This window comes from Diadema setosum, chromosome 1 (genome assembly GCF_964275005.1).
Source record: "Diadema setosum chromosome 1, eeDiaSeto1, whole genome shotgun sequence".
Lineage (NCBI taxonomy): Eukaryota > Metazoa > Echinodermata > Echinoidea > Diadematoida > Diadematidae > Diadema > Diadema setosum.
This window is the reverse complement of record NC_092685.1, coordinates 23,513,575-23,536,097: the sequence shown is the minus strand read 5'-3', so window position 1 is coordinate 23,536,097 and position 22,523 is coordinate 23,513,575. Positions and strand designations below refer to the sequence as shown.

Sequence of the window (22,523 nt, the reverse complement as noted above, 5' to 3'; positions counted from 1 at the left end):
GTTTTTCATTCTCCTTCACCTTTTTTTTTCGTTTCTTGTCCTCCTCCTCCTACTTTATATTATCTCTTCTCTCTCTCTCTCTTTATATCTACAATGTATAATGTCTTCTTCTTCCACCTTTTTATTCTTTGGGCTAGTTGCAAGTCTTAACTGTGTGTGCAGCAAAAAACTACATCCTGATCGTAAGCTGCCTGGATCTAATAAAGAGAGAGAAGAGAGAAGGCATAATGATTTGTCAAACGAAGTTCATCAAAGTAATCACGTGGAGCGTATACGACGCACTGGATCCATGTCCCGGGTAATTGTTACTATACTTGTGGACATAATTGCCATAACGGACACCGATTTCCGAGTACTCCCGCTGTATTTATCTCGGGAGAGCTGGACTATGTCGCCTCCCGTTAATGGCGTTATAATGATCATTTCTCCAAGAGTGTCATACAGGTTTTAGTACTCTGGACGTAAAAGCGTGAAAGCAAGCTGGTGGACCTATACGCGAGACCTACACCTTTTTAACGAGATAAAAATAGCGGAAGATCAAAACCCGGCAAGAGTTTTCCTAAAACGGGGAGATGAATGATTTGGCTGAATAGCTCAAATGAAGGGGAAAAGTCAAGTGAGGGTGCATATTTCTCAGAAACGAAGTGGAAACGTCACAGTGGAAAAAGATAACAATACTCGTTTATTACGTAATAATTATGTTTATTTCACCGCAGGTATACATAGAGTATACTGTCTACCCACACGGAGACACACAGACACAAACATACAAACACCACAAGTACAGTGTATGCCTTTCTGCATATCTACCTGCATGCTTATCCAAAATATTATATATATATATGTATATATATATATATATATATATATATATATATATATAATTATGTATGATATTATACGCATAATTATTTTCTTTTTAAAGAGATTCGATCACATCGCTTCATTAGTTTCCGTTGTAAGAATAACGTCATGGCAGGTTGCAGCTTGCGGTACACACCCTATATACTCCAAAACTGCCTCTCACAATCAAGAGTAGATGTGATATCATCGGTAGATGTGTGTCGATGCCAAATTTCACAGAGTTTGAGAGGAACATGCAGTATTGAATCAATTCCTGCTGTACTATTACAGTGGCGGAGTGTCTGCTTTGGCCTGTCGCTGTCCATGATGAGATAAAAATGGTAAACAATATCAAATAAGCCGCTCCTGCTGGAATAAAAAAACAACAACAACAACACAAAAAAACAAATAAAAAGACTTAAAGCTCTGTTTTAGGAAGATACCACGCATCCCGCTGACATAATACAACTGCCGCTAAACAATAATTGATTCGCATTTATATCACAGCCTGATTTTCTGGGTGAAATGGACTTTCAATAATCCTGATATATTGCCTTAATATGGTTGCATGTTCATTGCGGTGCCACTTTGAGACTCTGAGACCAAAACCCAATGAACGGAATTTCATCAGCGCAGTTGGAGCGAAACTGTAGTCGAATCACCCAATTAATTATATGACGCTCCACGCTGCCAAATTGACTCAAATGTATACAGGTGTGCCCGGCTTGGGCATGCAATATTAGATGCTTTTATTACATTAGAACCTGTCTATCATTATGTCACTTTCTATTTACAAAGTGCATGTTGTATGGGAATAGGAGTTAATGCACAAAACCGACTTCAGGGAAATTGGTAATTGCTTCTGTATTGCAGTGTTTCCATATCAATAATAATGTATGCAAATTATTAACCAAACCCCTCTTTTACTTCCGTGAGGTAAAGTATCAACTTAAAAAACAATGAAAAAACAAACAAACAAACAAACAAACAAACAAGCAAACAAACAAACAAACAAACTCCCTCACAATTGGCCTCGTCGAGGGAATTAATATTGCTGCGTCACTATGCCAGGAAGTATCGTCTGGATGACAGCCGAAAATGAAAACCGTTATTTATGATGCAATGTGTGCGTCTACGAAATCCCTTGAAAAACGTTAATTGCCCGCTAATGCTACCATTATACTTGGACGAATGACGTTGGGATGATTCTGGAGTGCCTTTCCGAATCAATCTTCTGTGAAATCAGTCTTGAAAGATTGATTTCATTGCTTTTTTTTATTGGGGTGGGAGCTGGTTTCGTTAAGCAAGGATCAAGAACATTAAGCCAGTGATATGACAAACATCGTTTATGCTATATCCAACTCAAGCGTGTTTAACCTTGTGTGTGGGTGCCTTCGTTCGGAGCGGATGTTTGTTTCTTGCTCAAAAAAAAAATCAGTTTTGGTTTAGAAAAAATGTGTCTGTGTTATCGAGGCAACCATTCGCGACAGGCACTGGTTATGAGGGCATTCTCAAACATTGACATTTTGCTTTTATCTTTAAAAAAAAATATCTGCTCGACGATGGAGCAAAACTGTGTTCTCACGAGATATGAAATACATTTACGAAGAGATCCGTAGTGTAGCTGGAAAAGTAGTTTGCGGAGTGCGGACTCCCTTTTCTGTAATTAGCAAAACTCATCTTCAAAATAGGCAAGCATAGAGAGCAAGGAATGAAAGTTGACATAGTGAATATATTGGGGATATTGTTGATTATACGTAAACTTTAGTTCCCTTTTTAATCGAAAGCCATTACTGCGAGGACAGTATCAATTTTTCCTCCATTTAACGAATATACTGTATCGAGGAGGCAGTTAAGCTAAGCATATAGGGCGGCTGATGCTTCCATAAGTTGAAACGATAGTGAAAATAGTGCAAGAAACAAGGGGTGACACGCGGGCATCACGCGAGAAATCGTCCGATGACCGATGATAAGGAGTCATGCGGAACGTGCTGAACACCCTGAATGCAGGGAGGAGTTAGTCCCGTAGTGCCCCACGCCCACCCTCTAGGACCAGCCTTTTGGGAGGTGATCGACAATGGCCTACTTGTTGAAACAGGCGCAGGTATATTGAAGTTACATTTCGTATTTGAAGTGGCCCGGGAGCGTAAGAGATTCGTGGTATCGATGCAAAAGAGTAACATGTATACCTTTCTCCACACAGTGCATGGAATTACGACAACAGACAGAAGGCCTTGTAAACTACACTTCCTTGGTTTGTTATCAGAAATAAACGAAACTGATGGCCGAATTGCAAGCAGTGTTACATTTCTGTATGTCCACCTGCCTTTTGAATGCAAATCTCCTAATTTGGTACACATGAAATGAACAGTGATACATGACGATTAAGTGTAGAGTTCGCTTTTAATCACCCCCAAAATGCCCATTTTGGTGGTTTTCCAATAGTTAAAAAAAAAAATGCAAATTACATCACAGTCATGTGATCTCAGAACATACTTGTAGAAGCTAACGTGATTTACCCCTAAATGTATATTGTTCCGTCGATAATCAAAAAGTGTATCTACTGGGTTATTTCTCCTCCTAGCGTAAGCATGACAAATGTACGTTCGAAAAAGCCATAGACGTGATTAACAAACTTTGAAGAACTTTCTAAAAATCTGCTATACTTATGACATCATTAACAACCAGGGGGATAAGCTTCCATCCATTTAAAGGCATTTCGCCATAACGATTGAACTCTTTCTCTGTGCATGTATTTGCACGACAGTAACGTATCACATTGATCAGTACTATATAGTGTCGTGTTAATGGGCTGACCATGGTAGCCCTAAATGCCTACCGATTCTCGGTCTGTCTTTTAGGGTTCCGTTACGCCGTGAACTAGTTCAGTAACTCTCCGACTCGCGTCGGCGGAGATGGGAATACAGGGGGGCTCGAATTCGGTCGGCCTAGCTCTAATCCTGCACCTCACGTCATGCTTTTCGGAGAGGATTAGCCTACATTTTTATGCACTCAGGGTCTCACCACCCTATACTATATTGATTTCAATGTCCATGCTTGATCCACCCCCGTCTGTGGTTCTACTGAACGGTATCTGAAGTGCGAGATATTTTGCAACATGTTGCGATACAGCTCTGTCACTGTCAATCCGTATATAGAGCTAACTAAACGAATCGCAAATTCTCTAGTGTGTATATACGAGGGCGTCGGGGGACATATCGTAATGTACTCACAAGCCATGCGCAATCCATCAGCTCAAAGTTTTTGCGCAACGCGTTGCAAGTTGGGCTGACTTTGCAACAAGTTGTTTATAATTATGCAGAATGATTGACTATGGTGGAAAACGAAAACGGGGTGAAGGAATAAGTAAACGAACTAGTTCGCATTCTCCTCTATTCTCCCAAGAGACCGAGTCAGACCCATGCGCGCACATTAAGATAATGACTGACCGAAATGGGGAGGGGGTGTGGAAGGGAGGGGTGTGGAATGAAGCTGTATACTGGCAATTTCATTACATCTCCTAAAGGCTTTTTCCTCCATCTTCATCATTCGAGATTTCAGTAATTCACTTGGGGAAAACACGTATCCGTTTTGAATTGCAGAATGGTCTCATGCATCAACTGGTTTAATTTTCCCTTCCCCAAATCTGAATTGAAATGCTCTGAACAACAAAAATAATGGCAACAACAACAGAAAAGTTCCAAAACTCGCAAGCAACGTCATTTTGTTACAGCGAAGAGGAAGTTCTGAAGAATGATGTAGGCCTTTATTTCGCTTTTAATGGCCATCAAAGCACACGCTTTGTATGTTGCATGTGGGTTAGTAAAAGGTGATTTTCATTCCTTGGACCAAACCGCTACACGTTTTGTTGTTGAGTTGTATCAATCACCAAATACAGCTGGATTTCACAGGCGAGTGAATTCCATCATAAAGTCTACGTCATCAGGCCATGGAGGACGAAAGCTATCTAAATAGATTAATTCGTATTAACAGGCAATTCAAAATTGGATCTGTATATATATTATGTTATTAGGATATTTGTTCTTTTGCTTGCTCTGTTATGAAGTTGAGAACTATATTGCAATAATCATTATGCATTTGCGTCACTATATTCCAACGCTGCAAAACATCATAAAGAGGCGCATTCGGTAATTGATATACACAATGTACTCACATCACTCAGTTTTATAACTTTTGACAGTCCGGTTGCAAGCCTCGTGCGTGAGTCGTGTTTGTTGGCAACTAATGTGACGTAGCTATATATAGGGTCAATGCACTCCTGAGAATACTTAACAAAATAGGATTCAAATATGAATTAAGTATATGTAAACGAAGGGAGGTAGATGGATGGATAGATAGATAGATAGACAGATAGATAGATAGATATAGATAGATAGATAGATAGATAGATAGATAGATAGATAGATGAATAGGTAGATAGACATTTAGATAGGTATACAGTATTGTTAGACAAAATATCGGCGTTCATCTTATATGTACTTTCACACTATAATAGAAGAACAGGGTAAGATTTCTATATTTCATGAAGGTTATATGGAACCACCACTTTGTTTCATTCCCGCCGCATATTTGCATCGAACATGATCGCTTTGTAGTTGTTAATGCCTTCACAAGAAAAGCATTTCTCCATTCTGAATAATACATAAATGTTCTATTCATTTTATTGTTCGTCTTTGAAAACTGAACTAAAAAACAAATATATCACACGCTCACGCGCACCCAAATCGTTTCTCTGGAAGTGTTTGGTAAGTGTAATACTACATATCATGTTACAGCGAAATCAACATAGAGTGACGAATATCAAATAATTGGCCAAATAAAACCCCATGCCATACAAACAGGGATATTGAAACGATTTTTTTCCCTGGTGTTTTTAAAGATGTCTTTTATGGAGTAAACGTTAGACTTTGACGACCTGCGCTTCCGTTATGACAAAAGAGCCGATCCATCGGCGCCAGTGTCCATATATTTCCCCCTGTCTAAATATTCACTCAGCTCGCCACTCACATCCAATTTGGTCAGCCATTTTCTGTCCGCGGAGTTTCCGCGAAACCGTGCGTACCAAAAAGCGCGCAACAAAATTGCCAATTTAGGGATGGCTGAGGACCTAATGACGCGATTGGCGTAGTCCTTGTTCAGCCATGTCATCGATTTTCTCTCTCTGTCGGCGCGCATTACGCTCCCAGACAGTCGGCAAGAAAATCGTGGATTCGCGCTATGGCACGACTTTTCACTTGGCCGTTTTAATAAATCCATATTTGGGACATTCCTCGAATTGACTGATATATTCAAATACCCTTCACCAAATGCATTAAAATATGTAAGGGAATATGTTTCGAAGAAATATAGAAAAGGAAGTTGAATGAGAATAATTTTTATCTTTGCTTTATCGTTTTGTTTCTTTTTCGTTTCTTTTTTCTTTTTTTTTTTTTTTTTTGCTGTTGTTGGGTTTATTTTTTGGGGTGGGGTGGGACTTGTGAGGTACTTGTAAGTATTCGCGTTCAGGAAGAGACCGTTCAGGAAGAGCATTTCCGCAGAAAAAGGAGAGAGAGAGAGAGAGAGAGAGAGAGAGATTAAGTGTTTGTGTAAGTGTGTCTCGTTATATCCTATAGTCATGTAGGTCCAAAACTCTATAAACGTACGTACCACTAATTTCATAGATGCATATCTAGTTTATGTCACTTAAGTATAAAGGGGCTACACGAAGGCTGGTGCAAAGATATTATCAGGCAGTGGTATAGATATTTCTGTCTCATGATGATGAAGCAGAGATTTTCGGTCGTGTTATCGACAGGAATGGTGGAGATAATCATGTGAATCTATCTGTGGCTTCCGCGGGGATTCTGGTGGCCTTACTCATTCATGATCTTCTTTAATGAGTCATTTTGACACGCAGGTGATCGTTATAGATGGACTTGTAGCCGCCGTAAGGATCATTGCATCAGACCAATTGCTTGCCGTCGGAAGTGTTAACATAACACTGAGCCGCATTGTTCTTTCCGTGTACGGAAAATCCATCTTTACGAAAAATCCACAAGTTACCGAAGTGCACTAGCCAGTGCAAATTGTGCGGTCTTGTTTCATAATAATGCCGAGTCTTTGAAGACCGGCAAACTTACAAACCTCCGCGCCCAGCCTCCCGTCGGCCTTATCGATCACGCCAGTGTACCCTCACGCACAAAGTGGCGCCTGCCACGGCTAACCAGTGCCTTGAGTGGTCTGTGCTATCTCAGCAACGATCTCCACACTCCTCTCTTAACTGCGTCTTTTCAAAAGGTAGGTCTAAGGACGAAGGACAGCGATTCAAATAGTGTTGTGGTTAGCAGTTGAGTTGTAAGACGCATAACGTCACTATTTTTTCCCTCCCTTACACTTTATGTCCGTGTTCTGTCTTCAGGCTTACGGCAAGAGACGATTAGATGCAGTTTATCGCGAGTTGTGTTAACTTCATTGCTCTTATCTCTCTGTCTTCGCAGGTGTTTTCTATAGACAGTCACTAGTCATGCGGGTTACGCCTTACATGATAGCGTGCCTACTTGTGGTGCTTCTGGGTCTATGGTTGCCGAGGTTAACGCACGCCCAGCAGCACTACTGGGAAAGTCCCGGATGTCATCTTGTAGGTAAGTTAGAGAACGTTGTGGTTGATCCTTTGCCTTTCTTTTCATCTCTTTTCTCATCCATCTCCTCTTTGCTACCACTATTAAAGCAACTTCTTCACCTTTGCCTTATTTAACTTCCTTTTTTGTTTTATTTCATTTCTTCCATGCAGCTTTAAATTTCACAATAGTTCTAGCTCTGTTATGGATCAGTATTTACCAGCTGCTGTTGAACTTCGCGTGCATCTTTATCTTTTCGCTGAACTTTTTTTTTTGCCGCAAAACTAGGTTTATCTCAGCCTCTCCGAGCATTTCTATGAAGAAAGTATCTTTTTTGAAGGTTTTGCGACTAATGTGACACATTTAAATGAGGTCAAGTCGTGGCACCGTCTCGTTGAAGCTAGTTGAGAGGATCAACGTTTGAGTGTCTCGAAAGTCATTAGATCGAGTTGAATCTATCACTCTAGCTGTAAAACGATAAGACACAGGATATTACAGTTATCAAGAAAGTAGTAGAATCGTGTCAAACAGCCCATTAATGACAAGGCGAGTTATCCATGTTCCCCGTGATGTATTACTTCGGATTACTTTCGAGTGTTTTTAAAATGGAATCCCTGTTTTCAAGACATAAAAACCGTAGCCAGCATAAGTATCTATCGCCTCTTACAAGGTAAAGGTTTATACGCCCTTGGTGGTGTGCGGATGGTGTAACGTGTGAATACTTGATCATTCTGTGGTAAAGACTGTTATACAGTAATTGTTCCAGTTCCTCATGGTCGTAAAAGCGTCCGCTGTACATTGATTCTACTTGAGGTTATATGAGATTTTAATCACACCGTCATGACTGTATTTCAACAGTTACAAGTTATACAAAAAGTGATGAGCATACTCATTTCAGTGCGTGTGGGATATGTAGACCCTACGGAAGAACACAAACTTTCGAGCCTCATTCTCAAGTGTGTATGTCTCCAGAAATAATAAACAATAGACGTCTGAATTGATAGAGGGATAAGTTTAAAGTTATTGAAGTTTTAAGTTGTATGTTGATTGAAGTTTTGTAGAGGAACGGAGTAAGCTACTCCTTGATGTAAAAAAGAAAAAAAACTGTCATGATGTGGCACGCTGAATATTGAGTTTGAAACATTCGTCATTCGCTGCGTCACTTCACATTCAGTCGTCACCAGACCATTGCCGGTGTGTGCTCCTTGAAAATTACTCAGATCGCCGTTAATCGGGTCCCGAATTCTAGAAATTGGTCGATGACGTCTCAGAACGTGTATAGTAAAACAAACTCGATTAAATTTGCCGAAGGGATAGAAGCAATCTGTGTTTGAATTTATCCTTAACGAATCTTTTCCAGTTAGGCTCATCCCGCATCCTCCTTTTTCATTTTAGTCCCTCAAACTCTCAGGTAACTGCCCGACTTCCAGGTTTATAATCATTATCTTTAAAGCTTGTTTTTTTCTATTAATGCTTTCAAACTTAAGAAAAAATAAAAGAACCAACAGCAAGCAAGCAAGAAAGCAAGCAAAAAAACAAAACAAAACAAAACAAATAACTTTTTTTTTTTAGGATGGAAAAGGTTAAATGCCAATAGAAACTATACTTTTCGAGAGCAAACAGATTTCGACAGTGTGGTAAATATTTGATTAAAAAAGTATTCTGTCCTCGTTTCGAGCTCATAAAGATTCATGGCATATAGTGGCGTCATTAGATAGAATACAATTCTTTTAATTTGTCTTCGGTCGAAGTGATGCCACCAGCACGTTATACTTTAAATAGGAGCCAATTCTGAAATTGCCATTTATTGCATATGGAGAGACTTAACTCTGGAATGTTGCTCTTTCATAGAAATTGTGCCCCCCCCCCCCCGAAAAACCCTAAACATACACACACACAAATCGACAACAACACGTACAACAAGCAAATGACAATGCCCTTTTACATGAGTTAAATTGTGAACGGTGTCCGAGAAAAACGACAATGGGTATTTAAGGCAAGTAAATTGACACATTATTGACAGCACAAGACATTTGCGTCAGTGTCCTTTGTACAGGAAAAGAGCAAAGGAGGTGAAACAAATGGCTCCAATCTATTCCAAGCACATCAAATTGATAATTCGTGTCGTAAAGTTTACCCTTAAAGAATTCCTAATCTTTCTTTGATGTTTGAACATGCAAACATCACCTCCGCGTACCGTGCAAATAATCAACCTCCACTATCGGGCATTATTTACTTTAAGCTTCCAGAGCTTCCTACGGCTGTTTCTGTTTCTGTCCTAGCTCACCGCATTTTCCCTGCTCCCTTTTCTAAAGTCCCTGTGCGTCTATTGTCCCAACATTTTCATTGCAATAATATGCGCGAACATTTCCTCATCATTTTCTGCTTCAAAATCATAGCTTACAAAGCAGGGGGTCAATGCAACAGAAATAATGGATGTAATCACCATGGGAATGAGTAAATTCCGTGATGATTGTATATTGCAAACAGATATCTTGTTTCAACAGGTTGATTCAATTCAATAAATGAGAACGGAGCGCGTTGCCGGTGCATTCAGAGTTTCTGGATATCCGGTCATTAAAACGGGCATGCCTGGTGAAAATTGGGGTTTGATTTGTGTGTGTCCCATCAATTTTGGCCGTAAGTGAATTTTGACGTTCTGGCCTGACGGTGAGAAATATAAATGTCACCGACCATTCAAGCTTGTGCATTTTAGGCGTTTTGACCTAAGTAGACTGGCCTAACTTCTTTCTTATCGTCCAAACCATCGCAAGACGGGATTTATACCGCCACCGTCGCCAGTAGATGAGGCCGATCATATCACATCTGGTGGTTTGTTGAGAATGCAGACAAGAGTTATTGCTCGTTCCATTGCACAGATCGAAGTTGAAGTGGCATGGTTCACGTAACCTCTGAAGTACAAGGGAATAGAGGAAAGTTTATGAAAACTTTAGGCAATGATTAATTTTATTTTTTCATCTCTGCAAATATGAGAACAAAATAGGATGGGTATTATACCTTTATCAAATCACATAGCTTCATTCGTATGACCATAAACGCCGTAGATCACTCATCAGTGGCGGCTATTTTCATTTTCTATTTCAATTCAATTCAATTCAATTCAATTCAATTCAATTCAATTCAATTCAATTCAATTCAATTCAATTCAATTCAATTCAATTCAATTCACTTCAATTCAATTCAATTCAATTCAATTCAATTTATTTCAATTTTGATTTCAAACCAAACCGAGAATTATCGATGTTCTAAGGGGGACAATTGAGGGGTCCACTAAAAAGCATGCAGTGATTGTATACTGGGGACAACTCATGCAATAGATATGCTTTATCTAATATCCTGTCAACCTTAGTTTAAGTTTATCAGTTTAATGATCAGCCGAGATGAGCTACTTGGAATAGAACTCTTTTTAGACAAAGAGAAGATTAGATAGACAGATAGATAGAAAGGAAAATAGCGAGCTATACTGACAAACATTTTATTATAAAGGCAGAGGGCTGACAAAGATAGAGGGAGAAAATGAGAGAGGTTGTTGCAGACGATGACAATTTAAACGGGCAGCTTTCAAGTAAGATGCTGTCGACTGTCAAAGGAAAACAAAAACAAAAAACGAAAAACCCCAACAAACAAGTGAATGTCAAAGTAGTGAAAGAAGACTGAAAGCGTACACACCAACTGAACGAGTATAAAGAGGAAGAGAAAAGGAATGAAAGACAGCGGGGGGGGGGGGGTGAAAAAGAGGAGTGGAGGGACAGGGATGCGGAGGTTCGTCGGTAAGGGGGAATCGTTTTACGCTGGCAGATATATTCATCCATAAAACATAGGTCAGCAGGAGAATTGAAAGAAAATCCAGTAAGACGGTTTGTCCCCGTCAGACGGTGCTCAACCAGAAAACGCGTCCGCTGCATTGAATAATTGGACCACTTTTCTGGAAAGGTCGCTCATCTATTTAAACTCATTCTCGGGCATTTTATCTTCCATGCAGATGAGGAATGATATGCGATTTTTGACGGAATAGTCGCTTGGTAATCTCAGATCCTCGGCCCCGGAAGGTCAGGGACGATTATAAAAATCCATGTAAAAACGGACGGTTCGTGTTCTTGCATGTTTACCATAATACCATATACGTGCGTGCGCTTATCTTTCTCAACAACTCAAACGTAAAAAACCCCAAAACAAATCAAAAACAAACAAACAAACAAACAAACAAAATAAGATATATAGTTGTCGTTGTATTTCTGTTTGTTTTGTTCATATATAAGTCACTACTCTTTTTTTTTAAGGCGTAGATTGAAGTTAACATTCATTTCACGTAAGTGCATTAAAATTAGCCACTGGACCGACAGCTTTTAGTCCTCTCCGAACCTCCAGGTATAACAAAATGGGAAGGATTCTTGAAACTGCTGGTTGCATTGATTGTGCAACTGAAGCCCCTTGGTGCAGAAAACAGGAGTCTGGGACTGAGAGTATAATCTTACTTGTAAATCGTAAGTTCGTAAACCTTTCTTCACCCCCGAAACGCAATTTCCGATTAATGAGTAATGGATGATATCACAATGAATTTCATTATGTTTTGTTTGTTTAAAACTGATAAACCTGCCAAAGACTATGTTCTTTTAAGGTTTATTGAAGTTCTTTTTTTTTTTATTCTAGCACTGATGACCTTAAACATAATTTGAGAGACAAGGGCGATGGAAAGCCTTTTAAACTCGACCCCCACCTTTCACAACATTTTAGTGTGCATGAGATTTTCAAAGCAGTTCCATCTGGTTCCGAGCATCTGAGTTGCCTCCTATGTGCGTGAAATTGTATATCCTACCATCCAGTAATGGAGCGGTGACGTAGCGATTATGGAGAGAGATCAGAGAGAGAGACTGGAGATTGTGATCAGCGGGTTAATGCGTCCGATGTATCCACTTCGTCTGGAGGAAAAGCAGTCACTGGTGGTACTCTGAAGCAGGAGGAGGGGAGGAGGAGGAGGAGGAAGAGGAGGAGGAGGAGGAGAAAGAAGTACAGATTGAAGAAAAAAGACGAGGAAGAAAACAGACAACTAAGAGAAGTCACGGGCGTCAGTGAGTTGGTGGGGATCGAAAAAGCGTACGCGTAGATTGAATCTGAAAACGAAGCTTACTGACAAAAGTTGTTATCTCTCTTCGAACAAGCTTTACCAATTGATATAGGCCAACATCGCTCCGTAGATAATAGCTGACACAGAAAATTACACAAGGTTTCGTCGATGGAGAAAACTGCAAAACACACGAACGAAATCAGCACACAAATATGTTGAAGTTTGGACTAGCTGTCGTCTCCTTTTACAAAGAGATACGAAACTGCCCGTTCAGTTCATACGATTTCTTTATGACGTTTGTGTGTGGGTGTGTGTGTGTGTTTGATTATTCTTTCAAAAGCTACTTTACGTTCACTTTGGGAGGTGACCACCTGCACTTGTTTTTAAGGTTTCCCGATCGATGGCTCTGACAAAGTTTGAAAAGGAAAGATTCCATGCATGATTCAATTCAAATTCTATTGAGGTTCATTGCATCTTTTTTTTTCAACGGAAATTAAGGAAGAGCTCCCTTAAACTTAATTACAGCAATTACATAAATTTACATAAAACAAAACAAAAATCCTCAGCCTTAGAACAAGTACCAGAATACAAGTATTCGATATGTATGTGTGTGTGGTGTGTGTTAAGTTGCTGATGTAGAACACTTAATCAAATCTGTTTCTTTTGGTAACTTTGTCTCTTTTTTTATCCATGGTTCTCATGTTCATTTCGTATTGTGATTTAACTGACACTGGGAAACTGATATAGCGTTGGCTCCCCCTTGCAAACACCGACCAGTGATTATCCTTTGTGTCTGCATTTTTTCATGAGGTGCGAAAAAAAGTGCTACTGAAGTTGAAAGTTCGCGCGGTTCCTCATGTGGTTTATGTGCTGTTTTCATTAAACGCCGTTTCTTCTACTTGTAAATTGGATGCGTTTTGACGTCACTGACCTCATCTGTTCACAGGAACAAAGGGGAAAAAGTATCAGAGGAAATAAACAGAACTCCAGTTTATTGAATAGTACTGTTGACTTTGCCGTCTATATTGGTTTATTTGCAGGTGTAGAAAGTGTACATTCTGGTGCAACGCGATGTTTCCGCGTTTTTGTTGCTTCCATGATCAGTTGATAATATAATAATATCTTCAGGCTCTCTCTTCCCCTCCAATTCTAATAAATGAGAAAAGGGGGACGGATGGAAGAAGCAGCAACTAAACAAACACACACACATCAACAACAACGAAAAAAAAAAGAAGAAACGAAACAGGAGACGAACAGCCAACCACAAGTGCCTCGAATGAGCATGGCATCATCTGTTTTCGATGGTGAGTCGTCTGTTGTCATCCCCTGTTACCATTTTGCCAGAATGTCTCCGACTTGTTTGCGCATGACGTGATCCTCTGTCGACTGCGGTTGTCGCCAGTTTTATAGTCTTGGTTCCAGAACCTTCCTTCTGCTCGAAACTCAGATTTATTTCAGAATATCATTCGTTTCTCGGAACATCGAGCTTAAAATCCGGAAAGGTGATCGAAATGATAAGAAAAATTAACAGTAATAATTATACAACTGCTAGCATAAGAACAGTAGCAACAACATTAAGTTAACTTTCTGAATTTTTCTACTTGTTGGCATAATATTCGCTGGTATTGTGATTGGCAACAACAGTAAAGAGTCTTATGAAGATCGGGAGCACACTTCTGAGTAAAATGTCATCCCGGTTCTTGAGCTTTCGTCTCGCCGCTCTCCTCAAATTCCTTTTGAAGTAAGGTGGGAGAGTGGCGTTAGTTTTCTTGTCCGTTAGACCGAGTTCAGATTTTACAATACCCTTCCTTTTTTCATGCAGTTAACTTTATCGGTGTGAACGTAGCACGTGATGAACGCGCTGACAGGAATAGGGAGTTTAAAGCTATTGATGCGAGCGGATATTGCCGAAACTAAAGGGAGATCGCCCGTGGTGACCGCCCGCTCGCCCGCCGGATTGCCACCACGGAGAACTTATTATGGAGCTGAGGAGTTCATTTAACCACGCCGCCGAAGATATGAAGAATTAAATATTAGCTCGTCGTGAGGGAGGCAGCACGTCAAAGATCGAAAGACAGAAAAGAAAAGAAGATGTGGTGCGCATTGACCTGTTGTCGGCCGAGCTGGAGCACTTTCATTCAAAGAAATATCGATTTAGCATCCCTGATGATATTTGGACGATTACTTTCATTCCTCCGGTGAGCCATGTAAAGAGACAGGCAGCCAGATTTTTCTCATCTTCGACATATTTATCTCCTCGCTCCCCCTCTTTCTCTCTCGGAGGGAAGCGGGAGAGGGAGAGAGTTCTTAACTCCCACCGATGCAATCCCTTGTTCCGCCATCAATCCCTTTGCTGACTGGCGCACAAGGTCGCAGCCCCCTAATATTAGTGTATGACGAGCTTATTATAGTCATCGTCGAAAAAGAAAATTGCATTTTCCTTGAACCTGTAGACACGGTTTCATCGATGTTCTATCTTACCACGGAATGATTTTTTTTTTTTTTTTTTTGGGGGGGGGGTAAACTTTACTATGTAAGAAGTCGATCCATCCCCTCCCATTGAAATGTGAAATTTTATTCACATTCGTTTCGTTTTATTTCATTGCCAACACATGAGTACAACATTTGAAAACACAATTACATACTAACGATGCAACAATGCAATAAAAAAGAAACTATGAACAATGATAAAATTTTGTAATTTCTAGACAAGTGCAGAAAAAAAAAATGGTGGGAAATGGCACTGAATGGAGGGGACTGCTACAAAGCATAGTTTTTAGTCTGCAGTCCCCTCATAAAAAAAACACACCCTGTAGTTAAAAACAAATAATGAGGCAAAAAAGTAAAATAAAATTGATCTTAACTTCATCAGAAGATCACTAAAGGTTATGTCTTAATTTCTTTGACTTATAAACATTTTGACCTCTACAATTCTCTTAGAGAATGAGAAAGACAATGCGAGATTGACGAAGAGATCTGAATAAATGTCAAAGTTGATCATAATTTCGTTGCATGACATTTTGCATAAACAGTGTTACAAAACTCCCCATTTCCAATGTTTTGTTTTCATCAAAGGTCATCAACTCAGAACAGAAGCAAATCACGAAGAGAAATCAAAAAGTAGAAGAAAAAAAAATCATAAAATGTATGGAATCGACGTGTCCTTCAGATGTATTATATCAGATCCTTTCAGATTTTTTTGTTTGTGTTCTTTGTCTCCTTGATTATTGTGATAAGGCAAGTGTTAAATTCTGCGTATGAGACTGATGCAATTATTTTATTAATATCAACGAGGTCAAGAAATTGTGCTTCGACAGAGCTGATTAAATTCCAATGCCACCACCTGTGCACATCAACGTGCATTTCTTTTCTTTTCTTTTCTTTTCTTTTCGGCGGCGGGGGGGGGGGGGGGGCTGAGCAAATCTCACATCAGGAAATTTGTCTGCGACAATTGCCCATGGCTTGTTTGGGTATAATTTGCAAAGAGTCGTGTATGTTATGATAGGAATGTGGCAAGATAACTGCAATAAGTGACAATAGCCAGCATAATCCAACTTACGTCACCGTAAACGCACAAACAAATCTTATCAAAAGATGAGCGTCGTATAAACAAAGGATATTAAATTGGCATTGATTTTGTGTATTTTAACAAAGTGTATGACTGGTCCTTGATAAAAGAGGTGTATCTCTCATTATGTATAAAGGGTGTGGTATACTTGCGCATTTTACCTTTGATTTTGTCATGTAATGAGAGATTGGGGGGTTGTCTTTCCATTAAATATAATGGTAAGTATTGTAAGATTATCTAGTCGTGGCACTGAAAATGATTATACTCTTGCAAATCTTCAGAAACAAACGTAGTTCAAACAAACTTGGTGTTTGTTTGTTTGTTTGTTTTGATTCCTACGCAGGAGACGTCACTATCACGTGATCATGATCGCTCTTTGAAGGTTTTCCGTAGAATCTTATATGAGAAGAATTACAGATACTTGTAGTTTGATTTATTTTCTCCAGAGGCTTTTCTGAATTGATTAACTTGATACGTTACTACAAGTGTCGTTTAAAAAGAAACAAAAATCCAACTCCTTTGTGTATAAATGTCATGCCCCGGAATGAGTGTGAGATGAACTGGAGGTAAGAATTGGTCTCGACATTATTACTTCTAATGGTCTGACATCGACCCCCTTTTCATCTCTCTCAGGATATACGAAGAGGGTGCGGATTCCGACGTGCAGGGAGACGAAAGTCCAGATGAACGCTTGTAGAGGCTTTTGCCAATCGTACTCGTACCCGTCGGACTGGGCGACAATACAGAGCAGCGGCGGAAGGCAGATATTCACCACGCACGGCTCATGCTGCTCCATCGCCAGCACGCATGATGTAAGTCACACACACACACACACACACACACACACACACACACACCCTCACAAACACACACACACACGCACACATCAGGCAAATTTCATTTTTGCTAGATTACTCTAGCCCCCACCCCCAAACCACCAAATCCTCGATGTCACTCCATCTTCCTAGATGCTCCAGGGTTTTTACATTATTATATCCAATTTGTGAGTCCCTGATCGTATATTGTACTTACCGCTACCCTTATTAGACAATCATCAAGACATGTTTTCCCTGTCTAAAAGAACACTCATCCAGGGGACTATACCAGAGCTATCTTGAAAGCGAGAAGTAACTAAAGAAACTAAAGAATTAGCATGTACAATAAACATAACCGCGTAGCCTTTTTCCTTTAACATTTTATTCGCCAATGATATTGTAAGCACTAACATCAAAAATTTCAGGACGAAACACGAAAATTCAAGGAAAATGTAAAACATGAACTACAAAACCAGCGTTATTAAAGCACGTACAGGCGATTGCGTGACACCCAGAAATTATACAAAAAGTGGAAGGGATATTCGACAGCAGAAGGACTGGAAAGAGAGATAGATAGACGACCAATTTGAACGAAACTGGGTTGAGAAAGGGGTGGGGGAGGGGGAGAAAAGGCGAAGAAAACCAATTCGATGAAATGAGACAAAGTTCTCGTGAGGAACGGATGAAGAGTAAATCAAGAACAGGATCATTATCACGCACAATAAAAACGCCTCGTTAAAGGCATCGGCTTTCCTGCCTTGCTGATTTAACACGCAATCTATATAGAGCGTGTGAAAAGACGGCTCTTCCGCAATGAAGACCATACTTATCCGACATGAACCATCAGTTTCGAGAATCTTATAAGAGAAGCTGTGAGATTGGTAGCAGTAGGTTCATTGTTGTCATTGTTGTGTTTTATATATTTTTTGTCAAGAAAGATGCAAACGTTTCTGTGAAACTAATTAGCGGAGAGAAGCGGCATCTGTTCCTTGTTCAAGGTGAACGAGGATGGTTTGGAGCACAAAATATGTTTTCTTTGTCTCCCTCTAAACTGAAGAGGCAACCATACACTTCATATTCATATCTGTGTGTTTTTAACAGATACAGCAAGAGGATTTCTAGTATTTCTAGTATACAGCAGCAATAAAAAAACAACATAATATACCTACCTATACCTACCACTTAAATATATCGGTGTCCAGGGAAAATTTTATAATTATTATCATCCTTGCCAGATTATATAATACAACTATACAACTATACGACTATACAACTCATTATTGTCGTTTAAATTTGTTGTTGTTGTTGTTTTGTTTGGAAGTTCTTGATTTGCCTTAAAAACCCTTTGAAGATTTCAGTAAGAAAACGCGGAAGAAGTAGAAGAATGCGAGAATTATGGAGATAAAGAGAAGCAGTGCATATAATTACTCTTTTTTTTCAAGGTAGGCAATGTTTTGCCTGGTAAAGGAATGACTCCAGCACTTAGCAGAAAATGATCGAGGAAACAACGGCACGACGTGAAAATAAAGTCATCGCCGATATCCAAGTGATCCAGCGCCATCACATGCCGCGTTGCCATAGTTACCAGTTTACTCCAGCAAAAATTCTCATCAGCCTTCACTGCTCCTCATTCTCCACTCTTCTTCTTTTTTTCCCGACTGCCATATGAGGGGTGATTAACACATGGCAGTTCTTCAACACACTGCAGAAAGTTGTAGCGCCATATATCTTACATTCAAACGCGAATCGAATCGATGTTTTCAATGAGCAATGCAATATTTATTCCTTTTTTCTCTTTGATTAACATCCAGTCTCATGGCATATAGATGTTTGTCTATTTGCATTTATGTTTTCTCTCATTTTTTCATCTTTCCTGCAGATTAAAATTCGGTTACAGTGTGAAGATGGCTTCGAATACACGGACACATTCAAATCGGCGGCGTCGTGCGAGTGCTCGCTCTGTGTTATAGGAGACTGACGTCACAAGTAGCTTGCTCAATGTTACCCTTTCATCCGCGACCCCTTCTATTCCGCGAACCTATCTTTCTCCATTCTGTTTAGTTTTTCGTTTAATTCTTAGATCATTAGTATGTGTTGTCAAGAAAAAAAAAATCAACCTTCAATTCATATTTATTCGTAATGTGTGCATGACTGTAATGACGTAATAAGCCTTGGGTTTGTAAATGCCAAAATTATGTTGTCTTATTAAGTAGGCAGCTGAAATTGTAAGCTTCGCCAGAAATATTTATTGAACACAAAAAACAATGACATTCCTCAGTACAGGACCCTCTCAAAGCGAGAAGCGTGTTATTCTATTTAAACTGCTTATGTGAGAAGAAAAGAAATATCCTTCTAAGTTTTTGCCTTTGTTTCATGAATTTTTCTCCCCTTTTCCTTTCAATTTCTATACCTGCCCCTCTATCAATGTCTAATCGCCCCCATTCCGACCCTAATTTACTTATCCATCCATTCTTCTATCCATCCATCTATTTATCTATCTATTCATCTTCTATCGTTTTGTCTGTCCATCCGTCTACCCTTTTACCTATCTGTCTATCCTTATAATTTATTACTCTCCTCTTTGTCTTCTACTCGTTAAAACTTGTAAACAGTACATCGCATTCTCACATTTTTGGTGTGTCCTGTGCTTTATCTACAATGCAACACGTTTATGTAAGAAAACACCAGATTCGACATCATTGTACATGGGGATATCACGAGTTGAAAACCGCCTCTTTCAAAAAAAGTACTAAATTTTGTGGATTTGTATATTAAAGTTTATGTTTAAATAAACCGTCAGAAAACTAATTGGATAGCGAAGACTAGAAAGACCGAGATTTGCTACATATGTTTAAGATATATATATATTTTTCCCTCTTGTAGTGTCGTAAGATTGCTGTTGTTGGGTTATTGTTGTTGTTTGATTGTTTGTTTTTCCTAGAAAAAATTGCACAATTTGAGTAGAAATCCCACGGAAGTAGTTAAGGTAATTGCTGTATGTGCTTGCCTTTGGCGGCAATTAATCCCTGTGTGTTATATAAAGGAAAAATAAAATTACTTTTTGAGATATAAAGTGTACCTTATCGGTCGCTGTGCATCGTCTTCAAATGAAACCTCATATCGAGTCAGTATGTGATATGATTCTGTCACCGTGACGAGAGAAAACCATTTCCCCCCTGTTTTCCAATGTTGCACAGAGTTGAAAGTTCGTTTAGATATGAGCTAAGTTTCGTAGGGCCACGCCTTCCATTCAGCGAGCAAAGAAAAGATGAATCTGAATGTAAAAATCACATATCGAATATTAGCATAGTAGCCGAAGTCATTACTTTTTGAGGGAGTTCTCTGCTAGGCGATCAGAGAACTAGAGGGAACTTTAAAGGGGAATTTCCGACCGATTAGAAGTTAGTCTGATAAGAAATAGTAAAATGTTCCAAACACAACAGTGAAGATATGATCAAAATCGCTTTCCATACAATTTGGGAAAGTTATGAAAATTCAATTGTGAAGTTTCACTGATTTTTACAAATCAGTTCTTGAAGAGTCAATATTAATATGCACATGGCATTTTGATTATGCCATCACCTCTCATTCCAATATTTTTGTTTAAACGCAATATTTCCCAGTCTTGAATGCTAATATTTGTATACATACATTTTTCTTTTATGTAAATTGTGGGCATTTCAGCAATTTTAATGCTGAAAGTCACTTAAAAAAATAATCAGGAATTGGAATATTACATCTGACTGACCATTACTTTAAATTTATTTATCCAGGAATAGCATTATGTTTTATTCTTTGAGAAAAGAAAAATTGAATTTTCGTCATTCTATATTTTTATATAATCGGTGTACAATTGTGAGGTGATGATACTGTATAATCAGCTAATTCGTTCTCAGGTTATTCATATCTGTTCGAAATCTGTTTTTCAACAAAAAAAAAGAGCAAATTTTTAAACTTCATAAATTTCTTATCTTTAATCCGATTTTGATCAAATTTTCACAGATGTGCTTGTAAAATAAAATGTACCTCTTGCTTTCAGAATAACTTTCAATTGGCATGGGATTTTTGTTTAACCTTTTCTTTGTCAGGGACTTTGGACAGTCTGTACAACGCTATGGAATTTTCTGTGCCAATAGTCACTAAAAACACACAAAGGGTTAATGCAATATCCGAGCTCCACTGCAAAGATAAAGGTGTAAGGAGTTGGTGGTGATTTGCCTTACAGTGGTATGCACGTGCAGAAATGTGAGAAAGCATAGTATCGAAGAGTCAGCCTGAACCAATAAAGCAACACTATCCAATGCTATGGCAACGATGGCTTTTACAAGGTGTCGTCGCCTAAGTGGTATACCTCTTACGTCATTTCCCAATGGGAAGGAGGTTCTTCAAAATGTCACCCTCCAAAAAGGGTGAAACGATGGGGGGGGGGGGGGGGTGGAGCAAAAATTTCAGATCAGTCGCCTAAGGTATATTACTTATAGCGCATTGTTCATACTTCTCGAGTAATGGGAAATTCGTTTAATTTCGAGAAATGACCGATACACAAAATTCAATACAAGTTCATTTCCAATAATCCAGTCCGTTGCGCTTAATTTTGTTTTTCTTTAGTATTGACATCGTTGAAATTTAAGCTGACCTAGTAGATGTGTTGTGATGAAGAAGAAATAGGTACTCAACGATGACGTCAGGTATGTCAAAAGTAAAAATTGTCCGTTTAAGCAGTTTGTATATTATACTCACAAAACACTGCCTGAAAGAGTCTAGTAAGCCAAATTCTCGACTTATTTTACGAAAAACAGGGGATATTCATGTTCTGTCAATGTGAGTTATTTGTCATGATTTTAATTATGTTTGGTAAAGACGTTGTTGTTCGAGTTATATTAAGACAAGAAAAAGAAAGTATGCAGGAAGCATAAATAAAGATCTCTGACTGTAAGATTTCTTTTCCTACGTTTATTTTGTCGTAAGTTGACAGAGGAGGAAAGTTTCGAGATGCTTAGACGTGTGACGGTAACGGTTAGTGTAATTGCAATGTCACAAATGATGATGGTTAACGAACACACACATGCTCGAACACACATACTCACGCACACAAACACATACACACACACATACATATATATATATAGGCCCTATGTATATACAGTATGCATATATATACATATATATATATATATATATATATCTTACAGTGTATAGATATATGAAGATGACGAAGTAGAGTAGTAATAAAATCCAACAGTGCTATTTATTCAGACCAAATTTTCGACGAATATATTTATACGTTTTCTTCAGGGTCGACATATATATATATATATATATATATATATATATATATATACATATATATATATATATATATATATACACATATATATATAATTATGTATATATGTAAACATACAATAGGCCTCTGGAAACACATGTGAGACGTTTGGGTGATAAATAATTGGAGAATGGAGATGGGGGGGGGGGTCCACTAAAAAGCGAAACCTGTAGATTGTGGATCCCACCAGTTCCAATGTACTTACAAGAAGGGAAAAATACGTGGTCACAAAACCCAGTACATACTGCTCAATCAATTGACCAGATCA

The 22,523-nt window shown here is 38.9% G+C and overlaps 1 protein-coding gene across 1 annotated transcript; it reads left to right on the top strand.

Annotated features, from left to right (window-relative positions):
- Positions 1 to 7,366: 7,366 nt before the first annotated feature.
- On the top strand, positions 7,367 to 18,907 carry LOC140228600 (thyrostimulin alpha-2 subunit-like). The gene is made up of 3 exons (XM_072308837.1): positions 7,367 to 7,484; positions 16,748 to 16,926; positions 18,809 to 18,907. Exons 1-3 carry the CDS (start codon positions 7,367 to 7,369, stop codon positions 18,905 to 18,907), a joined length of 396 nt encoding a protein of 131 aa, XP_072164938.1.
- The last annotated feature ends 3,616 nt before the right edge of the window (positions 18,908 to 22,523 follow it).

Excerpts from the sequence above, each read along its gene's own strand:
- LOC140228600 (XM_072308837.1), top strand. The coding sequence starts at position 7,367 with ATGCGGGTTACGCCTTACATGATAGCGTGCCTACTTGTGGTGCTTCTG. Across the intron at positions 7,485-16,747 it reads TCCCGGATGTCATCTTGTAG|GATATACGAAGAGGGTGCGG; the intron begins GTAAGTTAGAGA and ends CATCTCTCTCAG. Across the intron at positions 16,927-18,808 it reads CCATCGCCAGCACGCATGAT|ATTAAAATTCGGTTACAGTG; the intron begins GTAAGTCACACA and ends TCTTTCCTGCAG.